Source organism: Bos mutus, chromosome 4 (assembly GCF_027580195.1).
Source record: "Bos mutus isolate GX-2022 chromosome 4, NWIPB_WYAK_1.1, whole genome shotgun sequence".
Lineage (NCBI taxonomy): Eukaryota > Metazoa > Chordata > Mammalia > Artiodactyla > Bovidae > Bos > Bos mutus.
In genome coordinates, this window is record NC_091620.1 from 79,064,133 (window position 1) to 79,084,274 (window position 20,142).

At 35.3% G+C, this 20,142-nt stretch overlaps 1 protein-coding gene across 1 annotated transcript in view; it reads right to left on the reverse strand.

The window, feature by feature from the left end:
- The window catches only part of SEMA3C (semaphorin 3C), a 207,748-nt gene that overhangs the window by 76,500 nt on the left and 111,106 nt on the right, over window positions 1-20,142 (reverse strand). The window contains exons 4-6 of the mRNA XM_005890239.3: window positions 18,996-19,058; window positions 10,149-10,268; window positions 1,379-1,469 (exon numbers count right to left, since the gene is read on the reverse strand). Coding sequence (XP_005890301.1) covers window positions 1,379-1,469; window positions 10,149-10,268; window positions 18,996-19,058 — 274 coding nt within the window. The remainder of the gene's footprint in view (window positions 1-1,378; window positions 1,470-10,148; window positions 10,269-18,995; window positions 19,059-20,142) is intronic.

Below are 20,142 nucleotides of genomic sequence, written 5' to 3' on the forward strand. Positions count from 1 at the left end.
CTCTGCCGTCCCTGGGATTCTCCAGGCAAGAACACTGGAGTGGGTTGCCATTTCCTTCTCCAATGCATGAAAGTGAAAAGTGAAAGTGAAGTCGCTCAGTCGCGTCCGACTCCTATAGAGCCCATGGACTGCAGCCTACCAGGCTCCTCCATCCATGGGATTTTCCAGGCAAGAGTACTGGAGTGGGGTGCCATTGCCTTCTCCGTTTTATATTTATCTAGAACTATACAAATCATAGTTTCTAAAGGCAAATACTTTCTGAGACATTGCTTCTATTAAATAATATTTAGAAACTTATTTGAAAATACTCTGCATCGGACTTAATTATATATCCTGTAGTTTCAAAGCTTTCTAATTTTTTGTTCTAATGATACACTTTCATTTCCTCCCTGACCATTCTGAATGACTACATGGAAATAATTTACTGGATAATTTCCAAGTTCACATTTTAGTCAATGCTGGAGTACTTATCTTAATTTAGTTTCCAGATCTGAGAAAGAAAGATGAATTGCCTTTTAAAATGAATCAAAGCAAAGTCTGTTGAACACAATAATTATTTTCCCACCTGTTCTTTTGTTAAATGATGAGATTTTACCACTGGCAAAACATAGAGAAACAAAAAGGAAAAAGTTTTTACTATATAATTGGCATACTGAAATTTAAGATTTGTCTTATAGTTAACTAATGTTATGTCAGACGTATTCCAGAAGTGTCCTAATTACATCTTATAATGTCTTAAGACATATTCTAGAATGTCTTTCAAGTGAGCTATAGATAGGCACTGATGACTGCGACTCAAGTACATCGATTTGTTTATGTGTGTGGCAGGGAGCAATTGGGCCTGATTCTTAACTGATATAATTTACAAAATATGAGGAAATAAAAAAGTGACTTTACTAGTACCTGTTTTTTTGTATGAGAACTTTTAGACATTTCATAGAGAATGTACTTGGCTAACATATGCACTTTGCTATTTCTTCACATGGAAGAAATACCAGTTTTAATTGTTTGTAAAAGATAACTAAAACATCAGAAAAACAGAATACACAAAATAACAACTACACTGAAATTTACTTCCTAATATATATTGATATATGTATGCATACAATATTTATTAACATATGTATACATACATACACTTTTCAAATGGTTGACTTACTCTATGAATGACAGTAGTCATATTAGATGAAAAAACACACGGCTATCATTTACTCATGAATATTCTTGGAAATAAGAAATTAGAATTTCCCACAACTTGCTTTCTATTATTTTACTCATGTACTATCATCCACACAACTATTCAAAATGGACATATGGTATAATGTATTTTTTTTCTTTAATTTCCTTTTTTAAACTTCCCCTTTTATTTTCCACTTACTGATCATAACAGACACTGTGTTCACATTGGGGTTGAAAGAGCAGCGTCCTTTTCCAGATTCACACTTGGAGTCAATCATGAAAACTTGGTCCTTTATTATATATAAAATTGAAAATGTAAAAAAAAAGAAATTACTTTATCTTAGTTAACCAATTGTTCTTTAGTAAAACAAAGCATCATCATGAATAACACGCCTTCTACTCAGTTGCTTATGCCTTCCCAATTTTACTATGTTAAAGTTTTCTTGGCCTATATGAAGAATACATCTGTAAGTTATAAACTAACCTTAGCAGGTCAAGTTCTCATCCTATTACACTCCCCATAAAGTTAATCTAACAAGTTCTCAAATCAACATCAATAAAAACACTTGGCTTAGAAAAATGGTACAGATAAACCTATTCCAGAGTAAGAACATAGACGCAGATGTGGAGAATGGACATGCAGACACAGGGGGAAGGGGAGGGTGAGACAAATTGGGAGCTTAGGATTGACATATATAAATTACCACGTGTAAAAGAGAAAGCTAGTGAGAACCTGCTCTAGAAGCTCAGCTTGGTGCTCGGTGATGACCTAGGGGGTGAGATGGGGGTGGAGTGGGAGGGAGACGCAACAGGGAGGGGATGTATGTCTACTTATAGCCGATTCACTTATTGTACAGCAGAAGCTAACACTGTGAAGCAACTATACTCAAAAAAAAAAAAAAAAAATCAACACTTGGAAATCAAGGATCATCATAAACCTGAACTAGATATGTTGAACATTGGCCAAAAGAAGAAAACTGTTCAGAGAAACAATGTGTATAAGGATTATGATTACTTTCAAAATAATCAAGATCTTTTTTAAATATAAAATTTTATGTTACCACTTTGTTATAGAAAGCATTGTACTAGATTTAACAAAATAATTCATAATTTAGTTAAAAATGCTTCATTTACTCATTCATTTACTTAACAAAAATTTGACAAGCATCTACTATGTGCCCAACACTGAAAAAACATTGGGGACAGAGTAACAAAACAGTCAAAAATTCTTACCTGTAGGTAATTTATAAACCAAAGATAGAGAATGGAAATAGAGAATATAAAAAGAATAAACATGCAAAATATTGAATATGTTAGATGGTACTCAGTGCTTTGGAGAAAATTTAAGCAGGGAATGGGGGCAGTGGGTTCAATTAGAAATATAATGGTCAGTGTAGCTTCACTGAGAGGGAGCATTTTGTTGGTATATTTATCTTTTTATTTAAATAAAGTTAGTAAAAGCTACTACTAAAATTCAAAGAAAAAATGATCACATTGTTGATTGTATTGGATGATGGAAGACCTTAATTATTAAGGTGTTTTCTAAAATTAGCCCAAAGAAAATGCAAGCTCAACATTTTTGAGTATGGAATAAAAGGATCAAAACATTGCTTTAAGAAGATTGGACCTTATCTTATTCTTTAAGAAGACTGAGAATGGTGGTTATAAAAACAGACACTGAATTCAAGAAAATAAATTTGTTTTCAACTCAGTAGTCCAGGAATTAGGGAATAATAATCTGACATGCTAGGATCTCTTGGTTAGGGTAAGAGTGGTAAAGATACAAGAAGATCTGTAAAGTGAAAATAGATAGAGCTTGACAATCAATAACTAATTGAATATAGTTCAAGAAGATGAAGAAAATAAAGTTGATTCTGAAGTTTTGACTCTTTAAAGAAAAACTATTTCATTTTTGTTATACTGAGCTTAATGTATTGCAAGAAATCTCTTGAGGTAATGGGAAATCATACTGCTTCAAAAGAATCACAGTGCTCTAGCCTAGAAAGGTCCTACAACTCAATGCTCTTTATGGATTGACTCCAAAGATGAGGAAAACATGGCTTTTCCAAGATCACACACAGATAAATAGTGACAAAAGCAAAATTCAGTCATGTCTGCTTTCCAAGAGGGTGTCGTTTGTATAATGTTGTTTTTCAGTTGCTAAGTCACATCTGACTCTTTGCAACCCCATGAACTCCAGCACAAAAGGCTTCCCTGTCCTTCACTATCTCACTGAGTTTGCTCAAACTCATGTCCACTGAGTTGGTGATGCCATCCAACCATCTCATTCTCTGCACCCCCTTCTCCTTTTGCCCTCAATCTTTTCCAGCATCAGGGTCTTTTCCAATGAATTGGCTCTTTGTATCAGATGGCCAAAACATTAGAGCTTCAGCTTCAGCATCAGTCCTTCCAATGAATAGTCAGGGTTGATTTCCTTTAGAATTGACTTGTTTGATCTCTGTGCTGTACAAGCAACTCTCAAGAATCTTCTCCAGCCTGACAATTAGAAAGCATCAATTCTCTGGTGCTCAGTCTTCTTTATGGTCCAGCTCTCACATCTGCACATGACTACTGGGAAAACCATAGCTTTGACTATAAGGAACTTTGTCAGCAAAGTGATGTCTCTGCCTTTTAACAAGCTGTCTAGGTTTGTCAAAGCTTTTCTTCCAATGAGCAAGTGTCTTAAGTTCGTGGCTGTAGTCACAGTCTGCAGTGATTTTGGAGCTCAAGAAAATAAAGTCTGTCACTATTTCACCATGAAGTGATGGGACCAGATGTCTTGATATTCGTTATTTTGAATGTTAGGTTTTAAGCCAGCTTTTTCACTCTCTTCTTTCACCCCCATCAACAGGCTCTTTAGTTTCTCTTCACTCTCTGTCATTAGAGTGGTATCGTCTGCATACCTGAAGTTGTTGAAGTTTCTGCCAGCAAAGTGGATTCCAGTTTGTAAGTCATCCAGCCCAGCATTTTTCATGATTCACTCTGCAAAGAAGCTAAATAAGCAGAGTGACAATATACAGGTTAGATGTACTCCTTTCCCAATTTTGAATCAGTTTCTTGTTCCATGTCAGGTTCTAATTGTTGCTTCTTGACCTACACACAGATTTTTTAGGAGGCAGGTAAGGTGGTTGGGGATTCCCATCTCTTTAAAAATTTTCCAGTTTGTTGTGATCCACACTTATGTATGAACGTGAGAATTGGATTATAAAGAAAGCTGAGTGCCAAAGAACTGATGCTTTTGAACTGTGGTGTTGGAGAAGACTCTTGAGAAACCCTTGGACTGCAAGGAGATCCAACCAGTCAATCCTAAAGGAGATCAGTCCTGAATATTCATTGGAAGGATTGATGTTGAAGCTGAAACTCCAATACTTTGGCCACCTGATGCAAAGAACTGACTCACTGGAAAAGACCCTGATGCTGGGAAAGATTGAAGGCGGGAGTCTCGGGGACGACAGAGGGTGAGATCGTTGGATGGCATCATCGACACGATGGAGATGAGTTTGAGTGAGCTCCAGGAGTTGGTGATGGACAGGGAAGCCTGGTGTTCTGCAGTCCAGGGGTGGCAAAGAGTTAGACATGACTGATCGACTGACCTGATCTGATCTGACAGTCAGAGGATTTAGTGCAGTCAATGAAGGAGAAATAGATGTCTTTTTGGAATGCCCTTGCTTTTTTTATGATTCAGCAGATGTTGACCATTTGCTCTCAGGTTCTTCTGCCTTTTCTAAATCCAGTTTGTGTATCTGGAGCTTCTCAGTTCACATAATGTTGAAGCCTAGCTTGAAGGATTTTGAGCATTATTTTGCTAGCATGTGAAATGAGCACAACTATATAGTAGTCTGAACAATCTTTGGCATTGACTTTCTTTGGGATTGGAATGAAAACCAACCTTTTCCAGTCCTGTGGCCACTGCTGAGTTTTCCAAATTTGCTGGCATATTGAATGCAGTACTTTTACAACCTCACCTTTTAGAATTTTAAGTAGCTTAGCTGGAATTCCATCACCTCCACTAGCTTGGGTCATAGTGATGCTTCCTAAGGCCTATTTGACTTTGCACTCCAGGAGGTCTGGCTCTAGGTGAGTGATCACACCACTGTGGTTATATGGGTCAATATGATCTTTTTTGTATAGTTCTTCTGTGTATTCTTGCCACCTCTTCTTAATATCTTCTGCATCTTCATAACATTTATCTCCTTTATTGTGCCCATCTTTGCATGAAATGTTCCCTTAGTATCTCTAATTTTCTTGAAGAGATCTCTAGTCTTTACCATTCTATTGTTTTCCTCTATTTCTCTGCATTGCTCACTTAAGAAGGCTTTCTTATCTCTCCCTGCTGTTCTCTGGAGCCCTGCACTCAGTTGGGTATATCTTTGCTTTCCTCTTTTGCCTTTAGCTTCTCTTCTTTTCTCAGCTATTTATAAGGCCTACTCAGACAACCAATTTTCCTTCTTGCATTTCTCTTTCTTGGGAATGGTTTTAGTCATCATCTACTATACAATATTACAAACCTCTGTCCACAGTTCTTCAGGCACTCTATCTGATCTAAACCCTTGAATCTGTTTGTTCCTTCCACTGTATAATCATAAGGGATTTGATTCAGGTCATACCTGAATGGTCTAGTGGTTTTTCCTACTTTCTTCTACTTAAGGCTGAATTTTCCAATAAGGTATTCATGATCAGAGCCAGTCAGCCTCTGGTCTAATTTTTGTTGACTGTATAGAGCTTCTCCATCTTTGGCTGCAAAGAATATAATCAATCTGATTTCACTGTTGACCATCTGGTGACATCCACATATACAGTAATCTCTTGTGTTGCTGAAAGAGGTTGTTTGCTATGACCGGTGTGTTCTCTTGGCAAAACTCTGTTAACCTTTGCCCTGCTTCATTTTGTACTCCAAGGCCAAACTTGCCTATTACTCCAGGTATCTTTGACGTCCTACTTTTGAATTCTAATCCCCTATGAGGAAAAGGACATCTTTTTTTGGTGCTAGTTTTAGAAGGTTTTGTACATCTTCATAAAACTGTTCAGCTTCAACTTCTTCATCATTAGTGGTTGGGGCATAGACTTGGATTACTCTTTAAACAAATAATGATAAACTTGCTGGAAAAAATAAAATTTAGTAAACCTGTATGTGTAGCCAGAGTCATATACCGATTTGACAGTAATAGTGATAGTTGTCACTGCAGGAATTGAGGAGATTCCGTAGTTATCACTTGTTCTCCACTGACTACTTTCTCCATTGCACAGCCTCCTTGGGCTCATACAGTAGAGTTTAAATCTTGTCATCACCAGGAAAGTATGTGGTAGACCCAAATAGTCACTAATTCAAGCATATTGCAACAATTCTTCAAACTCATCTCCTAAGAACTCTTTTTTTTTACAATTCATCTTTCTTCTCCCTTCTTGCTTTCTCATAACCAGTTTATGGTTCATGTTTTTTAATCTTAATTTTTTTTTTTGGCAAAAGTGTTAATTTCCTTCATTCTGTGATTTTTCATTGCAACCACAACCTGTAAACACATGTCTATCTACTTTCTTCATACTTGCCTCCAAACTTCTAAGCATTTTGCCAAAGGTGATCAAACAAGGTACATTCAACATAGTATAGATTTGTGATCATCAACTTAAAATGAATCCTCTACACTTCTTGTATCTTCCAAAGGTACTATGCCAACCGGTTCTTCCATTAATAACTTCAAACCAATGCCACCATTGTCAAATCTCCTACTTTATTCCCAGCTCATATGACTGACATGTTGCTGAGAAAGTGAAGTCCTTAAATGAGACGTCTTGAGTTCATCACTACCAAATACATACACTACTAGAAACTACAAATTAATGTATCCACTAATACACGAGAGGAAATATTTCTCTTACTGTAAGGCCAATCCTTTCACCAATGTTTTAGATCCTCTTATTCAGTCTTCTTAGACATACGTAGGTATACTTTCCATTATCCTTACTCTTTCTTTAATTTTATTAACTGGATCCTTTACAATATCAACAACTCCTTCAGTTCTTAAACATTACTCTCCTTGAGAATTACATTTCTTAGAGACTAACATTAACATACATTTGTCATCATTTCTGACTTCTTACTTTCTTCTCAATTCGTTTCAGTTGGGCATCGAACCTCAGTTGCTCTATTGAAAGTTATTTTGACAAGATCCCTGATGCCTATCATGTATACAATTCAGCACTTATATTTTTAGACTTCTTTCTTGGATCTCAATGGTATTTGGGATTGTTGCTCACTTGTATCTTTTTATAATGACTTGTCTTTATTCACAGCACCAACACATGCTTGTTTTTTTTTTTTTTTTTCTCTCCTTCTCTAGTTTCTTAGTCTTTTTTTGGAGATTCCTTTTCCTCCATATGGCTATTTAAATTTAGAAGATCCTCAAGTCTCAATCATAGTCACTCCTCTCTTTTCACGCTGTATTCTTCCTACATGAATAACTTACACTTTGTTTGGGCTTCAGTTATTCCTGTAAGATAATTACTCAAATATTTATATAGCCAACTTTATACTCAGCTGCCTACTTGATATTTCTACTTGTATCTTTCAATAGTATCTCAGACTCAGAAGAATCATATCCAGGCTAACAAACAAAATGAACAACAGAAGAGTCAATGTAACACAAAATAAAAGTGACAGCACAAATCTGTTCATGACACTTCCTGCTTGAGATTGCTTGAGTTGCTTCTCCTTTGACACAAGACAGAGATCAGTATCCAAAAGGTAGCTTACAAGTTCTGACATGATTTTTTTCTGCCATTAAATGAATATATCTTTGTAGACTGAATCGACAGGAGGAAAAAATAGGACCAGAAAGACAGTACATGGTGAAAGATGAGGAAAAAAGGCATAGCAAAATATCCCATGGCCAAAGATGTCCATAAAGGTGCTGAAAAATAGAGGGCATTACATGTTGTAGCTTGGTCTAGGAGAAAACATGCTGATTAGGGGAGTCAGTATGATCACTGAGAGTCCTGGTTGTTAGGAAAGAGTTTTAATTAGTAGGTGAAAATTAAATTCAGATTAGGAAGGTTTAATGCAAGATAGGGAAAATAGGAATATAAAAGCTAAAAAATAGTTTATTAGTCTGAGAAGTTTTGTGATAAAGTAAAAGAGAGTGAAAGGAGAGGGTTGGAAAAAAGTCACAGGAAGGGAAACCTACCGTTAGAGAAGAAAAAAAGAGTAAATGCAGGGGAAAGGAAAGAAGATGTAAAACAGTGATGAAGGCTAAAGATTAAATAACTTTATTAGTAAGAAAAATGCACAGCTTTTCTTCTGACATGAGAAAAACTACAATAAAATGAAGAAAAAGAAAAGTTTGGTGATTAATTTGCTTTAAAAAGCACAAGGAATAAATTGAATGCCTGTGATATTCTTGATTAGTCAAAGTTATCTGATTAATGAGTTGCAGCATCAGGAGCTTAAACGTATTTATTCACTTATGGGAACTGATGTTATAGATGCATCTGATAAAACCAATCAGAGATGAGATGTAACATTCTAAGACTGCACGGCAAAATTAACCAATAATTGTTTCTTATTAATGTTTTATTCATTATTTAAAGTCATCATTTACTTGTGTCACTTTATTTTTTTTCCAGGACCAGAAGACAGGGGATAAAAGAGAAGAACCATGTTAGGAATCTATGCAGCAAGAACTGTAGACTCTTTGAGAAGCATCACTGAAGGCTCTAGGAAAGCACTGACTCAGTCACAATATAATGGAAGGGCCATAGAGTCTAATAAAAGTATGTGATGTTCCAAACATCAAGCAGGGTTATATAATATCCTTTGAGAACCAACGAATTGCTATTAGACAGACAGGTAAAAAGGTGGTGGACAGTGTCTCAGAAATAAAATGTAATATTTAATGAATGTGCCACCCTAATCTTCATTTTCAAAGTGGCTTCAAGTACAAGAAACATGCCGTATCTTAGTACAAACAGGATGTTAGCAGTAAGTACTGCCTCTGATCACTACAAAATACAATGTTAGTGATGAATAAATAGAACTCTCTCAAAATACAATGTTCTGCATCGTGGCCTTTTATTTTAAACTAAATAAAATAAATACATTAGGTGTTTGATAAAACTGTGCATTTTGTATTTGTATTATTAATTACATATTATAGATATGTAAATATGATGTGGAAAAACACTGACTTAAGTTGACTATTAAGTAAAACATATAAAGCTTAAAATTTTATAACCCTTTTCACACTTAAATATGCTCTTAAGATATTTAAAGAGATTAATTAATGGAAATGCTTTCCCTTTGAAACATATCTTTTGAAGTGAGACTGAAGTAGTTCTTATTTAGTAAAGTGATTAAAATTTGTTTCATGCTGGTTTTCCAAAGGAGATTACTTTTTGGACCGACTTTCCTATTAAGGCTTGAAGTGTATGTTGGGCAATTTGTACATGGGAAAATGATTTTACTTAAAAATCCGTGCTCTGAAAAGTGCTATGCTATCACTGGCCTATGCCATGACTGCACACCCTTCTCAGTGGAGTTTCTGACAGACTGCAGATGTCTGGGGAAGTAGTTTATTTAATCAGTTGATCACAGACCTGTGGTTCTAATGACAAGCTCAATGCAGACAACTGTACTCTTCTAAGAAGCATAGCTTCACTTTTCTTTAAGAATTTTAATATTTCATATCATCTTGAACCACTTGTAAACATCCCACTTTGGGATCAAATATTATCAATACCTTACACTTTAAGTAATTGTGAAATCACACCATCTCCTTTCTTTATTTTCTGCAGCTTGTACATTTAGTTGAAGGAAAAAAGGCTACACTTTAAACTTGCAAATAGGAACCAAGCATATTTTGTGTTTAAAGGGCTTGAAATTTTTTATGTCCACTAATTATATTTCCACGTTTTTACTGTTTTAAGAAATCTTTGACACTGACATCAAAATAAGAATGAATTATTGTTACACTTACCTCTGATCTCCTCCCTCTGTTCAAATAAGCACAGACTGGGCTGAAAGCGCCACTCCCACAGACGTACAAATGCGTGCGGTTGAAAGCCTGAATCACACGGACAAAGTTCCCGCAGCCATGCTAAAAGAAAAGGAAAACTGAGCGGTTAGTAACCCATGACTTTTATTGCTGTTTCTAAGTATTACTGTGACACTTTGCTATGCATTTTTCTTTATGCCCTAACTTTTTAATTAGTTAGGAGATAACAAGAGAACATGGTTTATTCCATGGTGTATTTTAGGAGGAAGGTTGTCTAACAGATAATGAGCAAAATGATATGTCTCTCTCATATTTCAGTATTTTTTATAATGGGTATGTTTTTATGTTCTGAAATTTTATGAACTTACTCTTTATCTGAGAATGCTTAGAAATTGAAAAGTATACCAAACTGTTTCTCAATTTTTCCTCAAAACATTACACACACACACACACACTCATCCGTGTTATATAAAACATGTTGTGAATTAATTGTGCTCATAGAAGGTCCATATGTTATCATTAGTTACAGTGGCAAACACTATTAGCCTTCATAATGGGGCGAATAATACAAATGTTACACAAATGCCAGCATTGTCGCTTTCTATGAAAAATAACGGAATCATGATCTCTCTGCTCTTGGTCCCCTAAAATACTTTCCTCTTTCCCCAGACTCCTTTCTCACCTGCTCCCAGTCCAACCATTGGAAAGGCTGACATTTATTCACTCAATGAAATGAAAAATGATTATGGTGATTATAAGCTGATTATGACCTTGAAGAAATACACAAATATGGTCGGCACCAAATGCAGAGCTCAGTGACTGAATTAACCATTGCATGTTCTATACTTACAGGGTCACTACCTTGCTGAGTACACATTAATCAAGCCTGAGGCTGAATATTGTTCCCTTCACAAAGTCATTGTTCTAGCAATGTTTAATAATATTACACATTAGAGACAAACATTTTTATAAAAAAATATGTCAGACTCAGTGGTTTTCAGATGGGTGTTCATACAGTGTATTTTTTTCTCTTCTAGGTACCACATACTTTATTAATATTTTATAATGCACGTTTATTATATTATTAAAAAGTTTAAAAAAATTGCCAAAATTTAAAGTCAATATTATTTTATATTTTCTCATCATTTTCTCCTTTTATACTCATTATTACTTGCCAGCAAATATATGCTTATTTTCATATGTAGTAACTGTATACATATATATGTTTCTGTTATGCATTTTTATTATTAAATAATCAATCACCAACTCTGCTGTTATATAAATTTAACCTTACAGAGCAGACTATATTCTTTATTTTTATTTTAAGACATTAAGAGTTTTTGTCATATATAGTGTCACTGTATCTTGACACCTGTTTATAGAGGTGCCTAGAAACTGACTACATACTGCAGCTGAAATGTGTTTCTCTGTAGAAAAATCATAGATGAAGTATGGTGTATATACAGTATGTCTATGTTTAAAGGTATATGTGAGCAATGAGACTTGTGTTTATTTTTTTTCATATCCAAGTTCAGTCATTCTGGGATTCTGTACATAATATTTTCCTGCAAAACATGAATTTGATTCAATTCTATTAATAAGAGGTTATGTCTGTTTCATCTTGAGGTTTGCAGATTTTTCCATTATGAATTATTGGTATTGGGATAAAGGAAGAAGTCACTAATATCTCTTTTACACCTCAAATACAGATTATACTTGTTTCATGTATATGTTCATGTATACATATATATTATATATATATGTCTTTATTATGGCTACTATTTTTGAAAATTTATTATGCATTAGACACAAGAACAATCATTTTATATACTTAACCTCCAGAAGATTGATTTCTTAACCTTTAGAGATCACATTTATTGAGCAAACTATGTATATTCACTCAGGTTTTCAACTCGGGTTTTAGAAGCACAAAGTTTAGATCTTGTTTAGTTAACTTGCCTAAGGTCATATCGGAGAAGGCAATGGCACCCCACTCCAGTACTCTTGCCTGGAAAATCCCATGGACGCAGGTGCCTGGTAGGCTGCAGTCCATGGGGTCGCTAAGAGTCGGACACAACTGAGCGACTTCACTTTAATGAGTTGGAGAAGGAAATGGCAACCCACTCCAATGTTCTTGCCTTGAGAATCCCAGGGACGGGGCAGCCTGGTAGGCTGCTGTCTATGGGGTAACACAGAGTCAGACACGACTGAAGCGACTTAGCAGTAAGGTCATATAGCTAGAAATAGGTAAAGCAGATTTTCAAGCACAGATGTGTTTAATATAGAATCTTGTCCTTTTAACCACTTTATAATTTGCCATTTGGTAAGAACTCCACAGTTGTTAGATGGAAGTTTTTATAACAGTTACTAATATTTACAAAGCTCTTAATCTTTTGATGTTTTTAATCTTCCCAGCAATGTTCCTATTAAAATATTTAGTCCCATTTTAGTGATGAGGAAATTGAGTCCATCAAAAGGTTAAATGAAGTGCTCTAGGTTTAATAAGTAACTCAGGTATGAATTTAAATATGTCTTAAATATGGTTGTGGCTTCTCTGGTGGCTTCTCTGGTGGCTCATATGGTAAAGAATCTTCCTGCAGTGCAGAAGACCCAGGTATGATCCCTACGTCAGAAAGATACCCTGGAGAAGGAAATGGCTACCCACTCCATTATCCTTGCTTGGAGAATTCCATGGACAGAGGAGCCTGGTGGGCTACAGTCTATGGGGTCCGGACATGATTGAGCGACTAAACTTCAACCATGAAGGCAAATTTGTATACTATCTGATGATGTTTTACTGTGCTCTTCCAAACCCTCTTCAAAGGGAAAAACATAAAAGGAAAAATAAATCAGTCGCTTTAATTATTGAAAATCATTTTCTAGGTCCTTTCCGTTTCCATTGTACTTAGTTTCTATCCACATTATTTCTGAACTAGACCACTGCAGTCGTGTCAATTTCATCCAGAAAATGTTTACTGAACTCATTCTGTGCAAGCATTGTATATGGTGCTAGCAACACTGAAATAAACAGATTCAATTCCCATTTTCAGGGCAAGGAGAGCATATACATCAAGCTGTAGCAGATGTTATAATAAGGTTATTTTTTTTCAAAATGTGCTATACAAGGAAAGAAGAGAAAATGAGTAATACTGAACTGGGTATAAAGGTTTGAGAGTGAATGTCATCTGAGCTGTAATTTGCAGAATAAGCTACAGATTTTCACAGGCAAAAGCAGAAGAAAGGGACATTCCAACAGAAAACAGCATGAACAAAAAAAACTGAAGGCATGAGAGTGCAGGCTTTAGTTAGAGAATAGTGCCTAGAGGGTATAGAGGATTACTACGTGATGAAACTAGAGAGGCAATTAGAACTGGACTATCGTCATGCTGCAGGATGATGGGCAGCAGAGTGTGAATTCTCAGAGCCAGATGACTTAGGTGCAAACTCTGATTTTATCTTTTACTAGCTGTTTGAGCTTGAGATATGTACTTGCTCCTCTGTGCTTCAATCTTCTGCTCTGTAAATGGTGATGATAATATTTGTTGAAAGCATTTACCACTAAAGCCCTTGGAACAGTGTGTGGCGCATAATAAATATACCCAACGTTAGGTATCAGATGTTTTCATATATACTTTCAGTTCCAACTGTCAGTACAAACCCTGTGTAGTGGACAGAAATTGTCCTGCATAAAGTTTAGTACAGGTCCTGACCACAATAGACATCCATAAAAGGTTAGTGGCATGAGACATTAGGAAAATTCAATACTGTGGATGCTTTCTTTTTATTGCTTAATTCTCTTTCAAAACTATTTCAAGGTATAAAGCTAAATGAAAAATGAAGCTTCTAACATTATGGAGAATATAATTCCATTATATATATATATATATATATATACACATACACACACACACACACACATATACATGTGTGTATGTATATATATATGTATACATACACACATGACCTATACTAAAATGCTGGAAGACTATATCTCAAATTTTTAAGTTACTAAGTTTGGGTAGTATAATTTATTTTATTTAACAGTGTGTGCTAACTATGTGCTATGTACTGTTCTAAGCTCTCTGCAAATGTTAATTCATTAATTCCTTTAGTAACTCAATAAGCTAGGTTTTATGTGTGTATCCATCAACCTAGCTTATTGAGTTACTAAGGGAATTAGTGAATTAACATTTGCAGAGAGCTTAGAACTCTTCTTGGAGAAGGCAATGGCACCCCACTCCAGTACTCTTGCCTGGAAAATCCCATGGACGGAGGAGCCTGGTGGGCTGCAGTCCATGGGGTCGCTAAGAGTCAGGCACGACTGAGCGACTTCACTTTCACTTTTCACTTTCATGCACTGGAGAAGGAAATGGCAACCCACTCGAGTGTTCTTGCCTGGAGAATCCCAGGGACGGGGGAGCCTGGTGGGCTGCCGTCTATGGGGTCGCACAGAGTCGGACACGACTGAAGCGACTTAGCAGCAGCAGCAGCATGAGCTCTTCTGGGCCTTCAAAGATTTCTGTGTTGAACAGGTATTAGTTGTATAACTTTAAAATAGATGTTTTAAAAAAAATACGTCTTGGAGCTCAGATTAATAGGGCTTTAAAAATATGACTCTTCATGGTCCATACTACATTTTTTCTTCTTGGTCTGGGGACTGTATCAAGGTATTTTGATATATGTATTCCTAAAGAAAATACATTTTCAAGTAGTTTAGGGTCCTGTGGTCACAGAAACATGGAAATTGATATTCTACAATTAATAAATCAAGTTTGACATTGTGCATATGTAATGTATATAGGTCTAAATATATGTAACCCTGCTTAATTTTTTTTAATGATCTCTTACAGTATTTACTTAGCACATTCATTATATCCTATCTCATTGGATATGTTTGACAGCATGTGCTATTGTTTAGGGCTCAATTTATTTATAGTATTAATAAAATATCAACATTTGGAAATAAATGGAGCATGTAGGAATGTAAATAAATAGGGGCAGAAAGGGAAATTGGGAGGTAAGTTATACTCTCTTTAGCTGAGGTAGAAAATAAGCTATATTGCTACCATGATATTTTATTTTATTTATAGACATTAGTTTATTATATAGTATTATTGTGATATTACCTTGGGTTAAATTTCAAATTATACTGAATTCTTTTCTAATGAATGAGCATTATTTTTATAACTTTAATTAAAATTAGATACAAGTAAAAATATAAAGAAGTAAAGGATGTTTGTATACTTTTTGATTGCTATAGAAGTAGGAAATCTGTTACTAGGTTATGCTTTTATTAGTAGACAACTAATATAATATTTTAAAGTAAAACATTAATTTAACCACCATATATCTTTAAAATTATACATAATGAATTTATAAATTTAGTAAGCTAAAGGCATTAATAACTCATTATCCACTATGTCCTACTCCCAACATGAGACAATGACTTGGAATAGATTCCCATGCTTACTGCTTCCATTTCTGTTTTTTCCAGATCTTGTTTACATTTTATGAAGTGCCTAGATACAGATCTGGGCACTAGAGATAATGACATTTACTACCTGGCATTTCCAACCACTAAAAATGCAGTGAAATAAGCTCTAGAGGGTTTCAAGTGCACATACAGGGAGGGGCAGCTAGCCTAGTTCTCAGTGGCAACAGAAGATTCTCCAGAGAAGTGACATCTGAACTGTCATTTGAAAGGGTGTGCAGATAATTCCAAGGCTAAAAAGATGGGAAGGTAATTTCTCCTTGGAAGAAAAGCTATGACAAACCTAGACAGAATATTAAAAAGCAGAGATATTACTTTGCTGACAAAGGTCCGTATAGTCAAAGCTATGGTTTTTGCAGTAGTCATGTTTGAATGTGAGTTGGACTATAAAGAAGGCTAAGAGCTGAAGAATTGATGCTTTTGAACTTTGGTGCTGAATAAGACAATTGAGAGACCCTTGGACTGCAAGGAGATCAAAACAGTCAATCCTAAAGGAAATCAATCCTGAGGGTAGGACTGATACTGAAGCTCAAGTTCCAATCCTTAGGCCACCTGATGTGAAGAGCTGACTCGTCAGAAAGAACCCTGATGCTGGGAAAGACTGAAGGCAGAAGGGGATGACAGAGGATGAGATGGTTGGATGGCATCACTGACTCAAAGGACATGAGTCTGGGCAAGTTCTGGAGATGGTGAAGGACAGGGAAGCCTGGCGTGATGCAGTCCATGGGGTCACAAAGCACTGTACATGACTCAGTGACTGAACAACAACAAATCAAACAAGAAGGGAATCACCTGAAGCCTGTACCAAGGGCTGAAAGAGGGAAAGGGTACAACTTGTTTGAATCTCAGTATCACTGAAATAAAAGGGGGAAAAGTTAACATAAGACCTAACATAGCTGCCGCCAAATCTATCAAATTTTTCATAAATACCCCACCTGCAATAAATTTGTCTTTGTCTTTTGTGTGTATGCTTAGCATTTATCATAATCTCCCTAGAGAGGTGGCATGTTTCATCAACTGAGAGCAAAAGATCTAGAGCCATATGTGCTTGAGCCAGACAGAGGCCTCTCACCTGTTAGTAGTGCAGCTTGGGGTAAATTCCTCACTCTCTCAGTGACTCAGTTTATCTATCTTAAAAATAAGGATGATGACAAGGTCCATCTTGTAGCACCGTCACAAGGATTAAAATAAAAAACTTAGAATAGCACCCGGCCCATTCTATCAGGTATTGGCTAATATTAGTTGATAATTACTGTATATATGTCTCATCATCTTTAGTATATATATCTACTCTTAAAGGTAGGAATTCCACTTTAATCATCTCTGGTTTCTTCACAATATCTAACTGATTTGTACAAAGTAAAATAAACAATTCCTGCTTTTAAAAAAATGAAATATTAAGTAATTAGGTGATATTTATTTCAAGAGATCCAAAAGACTCTTAAATATTTGGTCTCATGAGAAGTATAATTAAAACACGTTGTTTGTTCTTCAGAACTTCCATTTAACTATCATTCTTCTACCACTAGTATCTTGACTAAAAAAAATTGTTTATAAGAACCTCACATGTATTAAGTGAGACGAATTTGTCAACATTCTCCTCTCTTGCAAAAAACAGAACATACATTTGAAATTTAGCTTGATTTTTATTTCCTAGGACCCAACAATGTTGGCTCTACTATAACTCTCTACAGTTACCTCTGCTATATATATTAATTGGCTGTTTGGCAAAATATAAAGATACTCATGGATGATATCACACCATGATAAAACTATGTAAAAACATAAGCATGTATTAATGGCTTCATCTAAAGACCTTTAATTATAAGAAAGCAAATAGCAAAGCATTTCTTCCTTGCCAAAGGGAGAAAGGAATCAAATGACTTGGCTAATATCCTTATGAAAATCAACAACATTTTTTGGAAAGAGAATGTGCAAAGGAATATAAATTCTATATATTCTGCTTGTGGAAGTTTGTATGAATGGGAAAAAAAATTGAACAAAGAACAATTAAATATAGTAACTGTAGCCACGGGATATTATTGTGACAAAAGGTGAGACATGTTCATATATGCATCCATGGGAAAAATCTCTACATTAGAGAATTAAAAGAAAATAGTTTACTTCATGCAAAATTATTGGAACAATAGCTTCAGGGAACCAAAAAAAAAGTTCTTTTTTCACAACATTAAGCTTCATTCTATTATTGGTTTCCTAGAAGGCAACTGCAATATACTCTTTTGAATGTTTCTTTCACATTTTTCTGGATTTTTTCCTTTTCGATTTTGGTCCACAAATCTTGTGGGTAGCAAATATGCTCCAGTGAGCTCCTGTCCATTTTGAATTTTCTCTTAGAGGTGAATTATGAAACTGAAACAATAAAACCCTGAGCTGAGTCACTCCTGATAAGTACTCTTGCCAAAACATCATCTAGTGATACCTGAAGATCTTCTGTGGCCCTGCCTTATGGCAGGCTTTTTCAGAACCTTGTATTGATACCCAAACTGAATCAATAAATATAAAAGTTTAAGTTCCACACTTCTTCCATAAGGAAGAAGTCTAAGACAAGAGGTGAAATGAATATAAGCTTCATTATAAACGTTAAATGTGGCAAATAGATCTTACATGCTGCAAGCATGGCAAAAATAAACAAAAAAAAACCAACAAAAACCATTAAATGACTTGTGCACGTAAAGAGTTGCTCCATTTTGAAAATAATATTCAAGAATAATTTAATGTGTCCATTTCAGCAAGCTATTTGTAGAAATAAATATAGATTTATTCCTTGACTCTCTATATGAAATCTCACCTAAAGGAATACATTTTGTAAAAGTGTTGCACACTGAACACTTACTTATTCTTATATCCCTCTTGATTTTTCTTTCTGTGGTTATTTTTAATTACAAAGATACCAGTCATTACTGGTGATTTATACCTCTGGAATGTGCTGGCTAACCATAACCCTTTGCCGAGAATCTTTCTTTGGAAAAGCCCACATCGTATCTGGGAGCTACTCCAGACACTTGAATTATCATTATTTTAGCAGCATGCTGAGAATTCTGAAGGTTGGATCCACTTTGAACAGGGGTTATTACTAAAATCCATCATGAAAAGTGTCAGGGTGCAATAATAAAAGCAAAGCAGGAAATTTTTACCCAGTCAGGAATTCCTAAATTACAGTGTTTAAGAGTTCCGATCATTTTGCATTTACATTTTTTACCATATGTCCTGCAGAGGATTCAGAACACCAACACCCTTTGTCTCACTTTTGGCTGCACTCAAAGTACATGAATTCAAAGACCAAATATTTAAGTTTTGGATTTTTTTTAAGCACTCACTGTGGGATCTTTGCCAGCCATTTTGCACTCTTCGACTTTGATTGCAGATGCTGGCCAGAAAACCTGCTCAGAGAGGAAAACAAAGGTTGCATAATCTCATTTATACATATGACAGCCCAATGTTCTTCATTTGCTTTATGCTAACAGATATTTAAAAGTTATTTCTATATTTATATTTCAGAATTCTTCTTTCATTTATGAATTCAAGTTAATGAAGGTTTTATTACTTTATTCTGGCAATTATGTTTTTGTTTCTTCCAGAATTTTTCCTTTAACAAGTCTTTCTATGGTAAGTGCCCATTTACTAATAGTACAATTTTTCAAATAAGGAAATTATCAATACGCACAGTATAATGTGTATTTCCCTCCTTCTGATTTACAGTACACTTTTCACAACGGGTCATACCACAGTGAATTCATGTTCATATTGCCCTCTCATTTTTTTCAGTAAACTACAGAGCTAGGCCAGTAGATTTACCTGAAATTAGGTACTTCAACAGCTAAAATGACTCGAATAAGGACTCTCTCTGACATCCTGTGACAGCATTCTAAGTTGTTTTAGCCTTGGACTAGGGCTTGTGGGGATGATTATTTTTTTAATTGTCATGTTAAAATAATAAATTCAGAAGTCTCCTTGTTGTAACAAATTTATAATTAATCTACTTTTATTTCTTTACTCCAATGAACCTCATTTTATTTCCTTGCTGTGAAGTATTTAGGTTGGTGCAGAAGTAATTGCAGTTTTGCACTATTGAAATTTGCTGTTTAACATCAGAATATATTCATAAATAAATATGGATATATTGTACAATTTAATGCAAATTTTTTGTTTTATGTTCTTCTTCTAATGACTTATTACTTACTTTTAATTTTATACGTATTTTAGACTATGGAATGGAGAAGGAAATGGCAACCTACTCCAGTATTCTTGTCTGGAGAATCCCAGGGACAGAGGAGCCTGGTGGGCTGCTGCCTATGGGGTTGCACAGAGTTGGACATGACTGAAGTGACTTAGCAGCAGCAACAGACTACGGAAATAATATTAGACACAAAGCAAATTTGAGTGATTTTCTTATTAAATTTCAAAATCAGTTGTAAAGCAGCAGAAACAACTTGCAACATCAACAATGCATTTGGCCCAGGAACT